This window comes from Salminus brasiliensis, chromosome 22 (genome assembly GCF_030463535.1).
Source record: "Salminus brasiliensis chromosome 22, fSalBra1.hap2, whole genome shotgun sequence".
Lineage (NCBI taxonomy): Eukaryota > Metazoa > Chordata > Actinopteri > Characiformes > Bryconidae > Salminus > Salminus brasiliensis.
The window spans coordinates 30,472,484-30,483,886 of NC_132899.1; the positions used below are offsets into that span (position 1 = coordinate 30,472,484).

At 41.7% G+C, this 11,403-nt stretch overlaps 1 protein-coding gene across 1 annotated transcript; it reads right to left on the bottom strand.

Annotated features, from left to right (window-relative positions):
* Window positions 1-2,065: 2,065 nt before the first annotated feature.
* LOC140544182 (uncharacterized) lies at window positions 2,066-8,378 on the bottom strand. Its single transcript, XM_072667594.1, has 6 exons — window positions 7,436-8,378; window positions 4,320-4,435; window positions 3,603-3,671; window positions 3,413-3,467; window positions 2,818-2,854; window positions 2,066-2,552 (listed from the first exon to the last, which is right to left on the bottom strand). Exons 1-6 carry the CDS (start codon window positions 8,181-8,183, stop codon window positions 2,531-2,533), a joined length of 1,047 nt encoding a protein of 348 aa, XP_072523695.1. The 5' UTR covers window positions 8,184-8,378; the 3' UTR covers window positions 2,066-2,530.
* Between the last annotated feature and the right edge of the window lie 3,025 nt (window positions 8,379-11,403).

Here is an 11,403-nt window from a genome sequence, read left to right on the forward strand (position 1 = left end):
TCCAGACTGACTGTTGTATATTTAGTAGCATCTAAGCTAGAGGGATCTTTTGGATTCTAGCCTCTACAAACTAGCTAAGTTTCTTTTCTGAGGAACCCAGAGAAGCGAGAAGCGAGAAGAGCGAAGAGCGTCTGCTGAAGGCCATGAATGGAAACGTAATGTAAAAGGTTTGGGGCAGTAATGGAAAAGTCTGGGTGACCATTGACTCCTCCAGAGCTACAGCTAAGGAAGCTCAATTGGGCACCACATGTGACTCAATAGCGCATGTGGGAGATTTCCCGTTGCTTTAGCAAAGCATGTGCACACCTGTCCTTTACAGACAGTGAACGGAGGAGCGGACAGGTGAAGCACGCGGCGGTCAGGCTGAATCGACCGCGGGAATCAGAGAGGCCGCGTATCAGTTCCAGCGCAGAGCACAAAGAGGGTACGGGCCATGTCAAATGACACATTCCTGCATCGCATATCCTTTAATCACCCGTTTTCCAGCATCATGTAATCACACACACACACACACACACACACACTCGCGCGCCATGCCCTCACATGCCTGCTGCACCTGATTGAGTGGTGTACAGCAGTGTGAGAGATGAACCGATAAGCGAGCAGATGGATGGAGAGATATGCGGGAGCGGGGGCAGGAGAAGGTAGACCTGACTGACAGCAAGCAAGCCGACCTTTAGGTCTGAGAGTGAGGGGCGTGACCAGCGGAGATGATCAGCAGCTTTTAATGTAAACTAACCCCACTGGATTTGAAAGGCGTGCACACAGCAAAGGCCTAGGTAAGCGCTGTATGGACCCAGTTTCATAGAGTGCTAAAGAGGTCACATGACGACTTCTGACGATTTTAAGGTTCAAATCCAGATCATATTTGGTCACAACAACCATTTCATAACCTGCATTTCATCACTCGGCTCTAGAAACTTTTTAAAGAATTATTTGCATTATTTTTTTGGAAGAAAAAAATCTAAAAGGAAATTATCTGCATTAATTCTTTTAAAAACAACTTAATAATTTTTTTTTTATATTTCTTTGCAGAATGAGCTGAATTAAACTTGCGTTTTCAAATAAAGAAAGTATCCTCATTATTTTCCTCATTAAAATGGTCTTAATAAAAAAACAACAAATTAGATTTGTTATCTAAAAAATAACGAATAATTGAAAACTAATTAATTTATAATAAATAATTTAATATTTTTTTCATCTTAAAACCAAAAATAATCGAATTATCTTTGTTTATTTGTTCCGATTGATCTTCTAAATCAACATTCAGATCCTTTGATACAAGAAAAAAATAACAATGTGTTCAGTGCCAGAAAAGCATGCTGATAATCATCAGTCTCCTGTGCTGAACTGGAAATGAAAGTATTTGCTCCGTTTGTGATGTTTGTGTGATGTTAGCACTGGATCCCATCAAATTTCAGGCTGACGGAAAAGCCTCCTTTTTTCACAGCCAGGTTCCAGTTTGGAACTGGAAACGATGGGATGATTAACCTGCACTGGAGTGCTGGAGTGCACTACTAACCTACTAGTAGTGTTTCGGGACACGTGGAACTTTCCCAAGGTTCCTCGCCTTGATTGAACCCTACTGAGTAATGCCGGTTCCATTACAAGCGTGGATTATCATCATTATCATGCTGGATGGACATAGCCCTGAGAGGATGGTCAGTTGTGGGCATGAAGGGATGCAACAGTAACAGCCAGAACAGGCCGTGGCCTTCAAGTGATGACTGGTTGGCCAAGAAAATCCTTTTCCCCCCTGTATCATTACACCGTCACCTCCACCAGCCTGGACTGTTCACACAACACAGGTTGGGTCAGTGGACTCGCCCTGTTGGCTCTAAATTCTGACCCTGCCGTCTATGGTGTTCCCCAGTCTTCAACAGTCCAGTGCTGGTGAGCCTGTGCTGAGCCACTGCAGCCTCAGCTTTCTGTTCTTGGCTGAAAGCGTTGGTCGTCTGCCGTTGTAGCTCATCCTTCGCAGGTTCAGCGTCAGCGTAAATATTATATGCATATATCTGTAGTTAAACGTTGACAGAAGTGGCTAATAAAGCACTAAATCCAAGAGTTTCGGTGTGAAATTGGTTTTTATTTGGTTAGAAATCGAAACCCAGTGCAAATACACACCCCACTGGACGTCCATTTGTACTGGATCCAGGCGTGGAGGGTTTATTTGCTGCGACGGAGCCTTTTCATAACCAAAACCACAGAAATGACCGATTTCCCATAATTCCCTTTAATAAATCTTCATCCTAAAGAAAAATTGAATCGACAATATCCGTAACTGTAACACTACTTCGAATCTCTCCGTCCTGTTCGGTTCGTTTGTGCCATGGTTCGGTTGGTTTGGGCCCTGTGGTGTCACAGTTCCTCAGCTGTACAGATGAATGGGTTTGGGTTGCCCCAGTTCTGTACCTGTCCTAAGCTGGGGAAGGAGTTTCAACCTCTAACATGCGTCTCAGAGCCCAACGGCTGAGCTGAAGTTCTGCTGTCCACCACAGGATGGCGTTGGAGAGAGGTGGGGAGAAGCTGCTCAGAGATAGGAGGCGACAGTCCTGCAAGGCAAAAACCAGAGAGAACAGCTGAAATTTCATGCAGCTATATATATATATATATATATATATATATATATATACACATACAAATATAAAAAACATGTATCTCCATTTTTGGACATAGCTGCTTATGTACACTGTGTACATACATTCTGGATGAATGGACCAATAGAAATGCTCTAAATTAATGTAATATTTTATTTTCTTTATTTTTATTTATTTATCATTTATTAAATATGAATACTTTTCAGCATCAGGCACTCACTGATAAAACGTTCCAGACAGAACATCCACGAGGCCACCTGTGTACAATAAAAAAAAAAAAAGTATTAAAGCCTGTAAAGCTCAAACGGAAATTTCATAATTATACAGTTAAGATGTGGGTTTGGTGAGTTTTGGTGTTGGTGTCAGAGAAAAATATGGAACCATACATACATATATATATATATATAGGTTATAGACAGAAAATTACATTTTACATATTTATATAGTTCAACAAATAGTTTTACTTTGTACATGTAACTCACTGACTTCTGGAAGACCTAATAACCTTCTCCACTAGGGGGAGCTCTAAGCACTGTTAGCAGTGGTGGTGAACTGACCCAGGCAAGTAGTAATGCCTCCTAATGCCTGATGACTGAGGCCCTGTTTCACCAGAGTTATTAAAATCAGTTATTAAAATCACCTATCATTAAAATGGTGGAGGGATACGTGGAGGCTGTGCTGCAATAAAAAAGTAGTCCCGAAAAAAACCCCGAAAAGATTTGTACAGGTTTTCCGCTGTTTTACCACCATCACCATCATCATCATCATCATCATGTTTGGTGGATGTGATTGAGGATGTGTTGTTCCTCTCTTACCTGGTGCACAGACCGTCTCACAGACCACAGGACAGATGTAGCAGTAGGAGCATTGCTGATGGGTTTGAGGGGGGAGGGGGAGGGGGGAGTGCATAATTTTGTAAAGTTTTTAAAATATATATATATTATTTGTGACTGTTCTGTAATAAACTGCTCTAATAAGCCTCTTCTCTTAGTTATTAACACGTACCGGACAGTGCTGGCAGTGTGCTGACGAGTCTCCTGCCTCACATGGACACTTATCACAGCTCCCGCAGTGCTGAGAGAGAGAGAGAGAGAGAGAGAGAGGGAGAGAGAGAGAGAGAGAGAGAGAGAGGGAGAGAGAGAGAGAGAACCCTCACCTTGAATCAACAACATTGACGGTTTCATATAATCACCAATAATCAATCAGTGCATCCAGAAAGAAGAGCAGTGATGAGGAGCCCCCGCCAATAAGGAGGCCCTAAGCCCTGAACTTTATTAGGACAAGAACCGAGCCGTGACGTTCTAGACGGCATCATGGCTTGTGCTCCAACACAGGACGACCAGTGAGCCGCCGGGACCCCGGGGCTCACTGATGCTCATGGACGCCCCACCTCACAACACCCACAGCAGGACACCTTCAGAGGTCTTGTGGAGTCCATGCCTCCTTGGGCTAGGTGGATTCATGGGCTCCATTGCTTACAGCCCACCCTAATCTCACATAGGTCCCACCTAGGCCCCATGTGCAGTGTACGACTCAGAGAGGACCCATTTCTGATCCCTCCTGGTCCCATCACTGACCCTGCGGGGCCCAACATGGACAAAACGTTCTGGTCCTCAGTTGGTCCCCCCCACGGGCCCCACATGGGCATGTGTTTAGTGAAGAACCCTTGTAGAACATCTTAAAATGTGTCATGACCTTTGACATTTGTAGCTACTGCGGTACCTCACAGACGGAGCAGAGGCTACACAGAGATCCGGCGTGGTACTCCTCAGCTCCAGCCGCTGCCGCTGCCACAGTCTCCACCTCTGCTTCAACCTCTTCGCCCGCCGCGCCGTCGTCTACAGAGCAGAGGAGACACGCTAAATCCAGCAGCTGTAACCACCCAGCCAGGCCTACTGGAGATACTACTGGAGCACCATGCTAACAGGTCTACCAGCAAACAAGACCACCCTGACCAAGCGGGTCGGACGGTGTGACCAGCCTGTTGAAGCGGGTGATGCTGATAGAGCAGCTAATTTATCGAACTCTAATGGAAACAAAGGGTCAAGCTGGTCAACCAGCTTAGTTTTACCCTTAGTTTGGAGGCCCCACGGTTTAGGTGGTAAGACTGTGCAGTTAACTACTAATAACAAACTGCTGTAACAAACGAAGCTGAAGAAACTTTATTTAGGGTCAAATTCTTAATATTGACAGATTTTATCCTCTGAGAAACCCAGAAATGCCTCTTTGCTAGCAGGTTTTAAGGGTTGGCTAATTAGCTTAGCTTTGTGAGGAGCGGAAGGAAGCATGAAGTTTTCTGGAGCAGCTTTACTTTACTTACTTCTAAAGGTTTTAGATATTTTTTACTTTATATATTCTCACACTTCGTTCAGCAAAGTCCACCTATTGACCTATTCAGCAGCTAAAGAAATATAACAATGTATAAAACAATTTATTTTGCAATGTATGAAAATGGCCAAAGATCTGGCAGTATTTTATGTATTTAATAAATTATAAAATATATTAAAATACATTAATATTTAAAATACATTTATTTATATAAATATGTATTTAAATATACATGTATTTTAAAATCTTTTATCATTTATATATATATATATATATATATATATATATATATATATATATATATACATACATATATATACATATATATATTATACATACACAAATATAATTTATTATGTATTTTCTAAACATATATTTGGCATATATGAAATTAGGCAATGAATATATATGTTATCTAATATGATATATTTTCTAATATTTGTTTCAGTTCTCAGTTGAAAAAAAATCTAAATGATCTAACTGCACTAATATATACACATTAAAACATTAAAGTACATTTTGAATGTATTAAAATACATCTAAAAACAAAAATATAATATGTATATACATACACATATATATCTATTGATTTATTTTAAATGTATTTTTTAAAAACATCGATTTTATAAATTTGGCTATTTAAACTAACTGACCTATTCAGCAGCTCAAGCTAAAGATTATAATAATACACAAAATCTATATATCATATACATATTTTTTGCAATGTATAAAAATGGACACACATCTGTCAGTTAAATGTATAAAAAACAATGATCAAATACATTTTAAATATATATAAATATACACATTAAAATATATTAAAACACAAAATTAGGTCATGAATGTATGTTATTAAAGATATTTTATAATACATGTGTCCATTTAAACTATTATTCAGCAGCTAAAAATTATAATAATGTTTTAAAATGTTTTATATGTTACTATATTATATGATATGATCCAACTGCATCATTACTGTGCATCTGTATTTATGAAAATTGTCTTTGCCATCTTTATTGTATATTTGCTAATACTTAACTAATATGTATACACATTAAAAATGAAAATAATATGAATATATGTATAAGTATATATAATAATAATTATATATATATATATATATATATATATATATATATATATATATATATACACACACACACACACACACACATATATATATATATATATATATATATATATATATATATATATATATATATACTGTATATATATATATATATATATAACATTTTTATTATTTATGTCTTTTTAAAACATATTAGGCATATGTGAAATTAGGCAGTGAATATGTGTTATTAAATATATTTTATAATACATTTGTCCATTTAAACTAACTGACCTATTCAGCATATAATGAATATTATTATTATATATATATAATAATATTCAAAATGTATATATAATTTGTTTCCAATGTAGGAAAATGGCAAAAAATCAGGCCAAACAATTCTAAAATACATTAAAAAATATCTATAAATATACATGAAAATTAGACAATGAATATATGTTATTAAAGATATTCTATAATACATTTGTCCACCTAAACGAACTGACCCGTTCATTAGCTAAAGCTAACGTGTAGGTAGCGGACCTGAGCTACAAATAAGAGAGTTTATGCCAACAGCCATCAAACCGGCTGGGGCCTAAAGAGTTGGGAATAGTCTGGATGCTTGTTACTGTTCAGATATAGCTGACTATTCCAGAGCTGTGGAGAGTCTCTGCATGCCTGTAGTGGGACAGGGACAGAACACAGAGGGTCAACAGAGGAGCTAAAAATAGCCCTTACAACTGGACATACTGATGAAACTGCATTCCACTAAAGTGCCCAACACTCAGACTGGGAGCTGTTCAGAGGTTTACTGCACAGAAACCAGCCAGACTTTGATACCATATCTTTAAATTACAACCCAAAAGTGGGCGTGGCCTAAACCAGGCGAGGTATTTAATTGGGTGCACTTATTAGGGCTTTAATAGGGAACCAACCTGGTGATCAACAACTACCCCCTAAACACGTTTAACCAGTCTGAGAACAGTTCAGAACTTGCGCCGATGTCCTGTGACACTACAATCAATTGACAAAAGTATTGGGACACCTGCTTATTCATTGTTACTATTGAAATCAAGGGTATTAAAGGGGTTTGTCCCGCATTTGCTGGAGTAATTGTCTCTGCTGTCCAGGGAAGAAAGAAGGCTTTCCACTAGATTTGTGAGGATTTGATTGCATGCATTCAGCAACAGGTCAGATGATCACCACCCTACCTCATCTGGAGTTTATGTGCTCCAGAGAGTCCTATTCTTTTGGCAGTACTTCTCTACAGGGACTAGACAAGCTGTGTGTGTGCATTTGCACATCTGTATCAGCAATGGGTGCAACCTAAAGTAGCTGAATGCATTTATTAGAGAGGGTGTCCACAAATATTTGGACATGTAGTGAGCTCAATAGAAAGCTTTAGATTTCATGGCATGTAAACAAGTGCAGGAGATACCTTCAGCCTCTTCCTCAGCTACATCATCTGCCGCCCCTTTATCTGCATCCTCTTCCTCATCAGCTCCAGCCTCATCTTCATCACCATCTTCCTCCTCAAGATGTTCTTCAGAAGCTCCAGCCTCATCTTCATCACCGTCTTCCTCCTCAAGATGTTCTTCAGAAGCTCCAGCCTCATCTTCATCACCGTCTTCCTCCTCAAGATGTTCTTCAGAGGCTCCGGCCTCATCTTCATCACCACCTTCCTCCTCCTCAGTGTGTTCTTCAGAAGCTCCAGCCTCATCTTCATCACTGTCTTCCTCCTCCTCAGTGTGTTCTTCAGAAGCTCCGGCCTCATCCTCATCACCCTCTTCCTCAGAAGCTCCAGCCTCATCCTCATCACCGTCTTCCTCCTCAGAGCCTACTCCAGCTTCTTCATCAGCAACCTCCTCCTCTTCGTCAGATGCAGCAGCTCCTTCTTCCTCTTCCCCGTCCGCCTCAGTTAGCTCCTCCTCCTCCTCTTCCTCAGCTCCTTCCTCTTCTACTACACCTTCCTCCTCGTTTTCCTCTTGTTCTTCATCGCCATCTTCGGTGTCCTCGTCCTCAGCTTCACCCTCTAGGCCTTCTTCCCCTCCTTCATCAGCCAGGTCTCCCAGCGACCCTGTGTCTGCCTGGTCCTCCTCCTCCTCGTCCTCAGCCCGCACCGTCCACGCTCCCACGCTCAGCAGAACCAGCAGCAGTGCCACAGGCCTGAAGCACAGCGCCGCCATCTTTCACGCCCTTCTGTTCGCTCAAAGAAGAACAACCGGACCTGCCAGTCTAGAGCTGCTTACTCACTACAGCCACAGAGGACGTCTCCACCCAGCTGCCGCCCAGGGCAAAGGTTCCTCACAAGGCAGGAGAGGAGCCTCACGAGCAGAAACTCCTCAACTTCCTGCTGGAGTTTGGAGAGCTAACAGTGGCTCTGCTTCTAGAGGGAGTGACAGAAAGGAGACTGGCCACTGTAGTCCAGCCCCGAGGTCTCACACACACACACACACACACACACACACACTGACTTAGAGGACATGGTGGAACAGTGAAGCAGAGATGACTGACAGGGCCACGTGTGCAAGTCTGTGCTTCTGATGTCCTTTAGACAATCTGTGATTGAATGAGTGGAGTGAGATACACACACACACACACACACACACACACACACACTTTATATATATATACACACACACACACACACACACACACACATACATACATACATATATACATACATTTAGATCATCACTGTCCATTTTTTACTTTTTAACATTAACATAAACCTGGAAGTTGTGAACGGACCAATAGAAATGCTCCAAAATGACCCGGATTTACATATTTTTACATCGACTTCCATTGAAAGTTAAGGTTTTCTACTTCTCCTGTAAAGAATTGACCTTTAACATTCTTTTGGCAACACTGGAACGTTTTATTTAACCACACAAACAAATAAACCAAAAACAAATAAATAAATAAAAATCATTTATAATATTTATTTTATTTAAAAAATAAAATGACATAAAAAAATTTACATACAGGCTTAATAAAGGTGTTTAAAGATGTGAAATGTGAATATTTACAGCTGCATAACCTTCAGATATTTTTTCATATATTTTTTATTATATCATTTTTTTTTTTTAGGTTTTTCATTATTTTACCCCATTTTTCTACCCAGTTTAGAATTCAAATGACCCAAACCCTGGGTCCAATGAACCAATTAGCGTGTTTACCCTTTAAGAGCCAGATGTGGTCTGTCTGACCTTGGTGGATTGATATTTCAGTGGTGTACGAGCGTTGGGATGCACGTGCCGGTGTTGACAATGCGCTGCCAAGATAGCAACGAACGTCTGACTGTTGACGAACGTCTGTCTAGGCTGTTTAGAGTCAGTGGTCACCGGTGTTTCCCGCAATTCACCAGAAACTGACCTGAACACCCCTCATTTTAAGACCACCACGCCCATCAGCCTAGATATATTCACAAGCAGCGCTGCTGTTTAAGCGATGTAGGCGGAAGGCGTGAACATGGACAATAAAAGGGTGAAAATTGGGTGTAAGATAGGACATATATTGGTTCTTAGGCCGAGACCTCTGCCTAACTTCAATAACATGCTAATAAAGCTTCATAACCGTGTCGTAAATGGAACAGACATTATAACGTGTTTATAGACTACAGTCTACAATGACGACCTGGAGGAGTTCTGAGTGGGGTTGGCCCATATTTTTGGAGATGAGATTGGGGACGGTCGAAGTTAGCAACATTAGCCTAGCAAGAAGCTAGGAAAAAACAAAACCGCTAACTATGCTAGCGTACCAGCACGTTAGCTAGAATTCTGGCGCAGGAGAGGAATGTGCATGAGCCCACAGTCCGCTAGAAGCCGACACGTCTCAGGCGGGGACTGACAGGTGAGCGGGAGACTATATAAAGCCTCTCGATGGCGGCGTTACCCTCCACAACCTGACCTTCAATACATCTCCGTCACTGAAACTCCATCCATTACTCGCCCCCCTCCACCCTCTCTCTCTCACTGCTCTTTCCTTCCCTCCTAAAGGTCATCTCTTCTAAACGTCCCCCTTGTAGCGACCAACGCTTGTCTCCGGTTACGGCTGCAACTCCATCCTGGAGAGGTGAAAATTGGACAGACCCGAGCGCTCCACCTGCTGCCCGTTAGAAGACGTATTTGCACTTGCCCAGTTTGGAACAGTGTCCACCCCAGCGGTTTACAGGCCTGAAACCGGTCCAGGACGGGCCTGAATGTGGTCAGCTCGCGGCCTGTGTTACGGTATGACCCTCCGACACTAGCATGTGTTGACAGGGAGTCAGGGAGTGAGGAACAAGGCAAGACGGCTGCGAAACAAGTGAGAGGGGGCCCAACGTGGGTCCATGTGGTTTCATGTTGACCCCAAATACAGACGCTAACCAGGGTCATGATGGAACCAGGGGTTGTACACTGCACACCTAGATGGGGAAGCCTATTTCTGTCTTTTCAGCCTACAGCAGTTTAGCCCCACCCACTGTTTAAGCCTTCATGACACATCGTAGCCAATCAAAACAGAGACATTTCTGTCACCAATACCCAGCATGCACTACACAAATACATCCTACAGCCACTGGGCAGTATACACAACAGTGTAGTGTTTCAAACAATGCGCCCTTAAGTATCTGCCCCTTAACACGTTTAGGCTCCTCCCACCCTCAATATGCATCATTGGGTACGTTTATGACAGATGTTGCCATGGTTACGCTTTTCCGTTTGGCTGGAGGTTCCCTTCTCCTGCAGATCCGCTCGCTGTGAAGAGGAACTGTCCCTTTAAGACGACTCACCTCAGGCCACGCCCTTATTCTCCTGGAGGTCAAAGGGGCAGAGTTCCAGCAGAAGCTCGTCAGCATTAAGAGGCCGAGGACGACACACACCCATCATCACCCACCCGAGAGTGAAAGAATGAGAATGAGAGAGAATTGATGTGTGAGAGAAAGAGTGATCGAGAATGTGAGAGAGTGAATGTGAGAGCGATAGAGAGGATGCGTGAAAGAGGGAGAGAGAGAGAGAGTGATACAGATGATGGAGAGTGAATGTGAGAGAATGTGTAAGAGTGAATGTGAGAGAGTGATACAGATAGAGTAAATGTGAGAGTGAATTTGAGAGTGAATGAGAGAATGTGTGAGAGTGATACAGATGATGGAGAGTGAATGTGAGAGAATGTGAGAGAGTGAATGTGAGAGTGAATGAGAGAATGTGTAAGTGAATGTGAGAGTGATACAGATAGAGTAAATGTGAGAGTGAATTTGAGAGTGAATGAGAGAATGTGTGAGAGTGAATGTGAGAGTGATACAGATAGAGTAATTGTGAGTGAATGTGAGAGAGTGATACAGATAGAGTAAATGTGAGAGTGAATGAGAGAATGTGTGAGACTGAATGTGAGAGAATGTGTAAGAGTGATACAGATAGAGTAAATGTG

Bases quoted from the DNA above. Each gene is read 5' to 3' on its own strand.
- LOC140544182 (XM_072667594.1), bottom strand. From the start codon at position 8,183: ATGGCGGCGCTGTGCTTCAGGCCTGTGGCACTGCTGCTGGTTCTGCTG. The intron at 4,436-7,435 runs GTATCTCCTGCA...TCTGCTCTGTAG, and splicing joins AGCTGAGGAAGAGGCTGAAG to ACGACGGCGCGGCGGGCGAA. The intron at 2,855-3,412 runs GTAAGAGAGGAA...TATTGTACACAG, and splicing joins TGAGACGGTCTGTGCACCAG to GTGGCCTCGTGGATGTTCTG.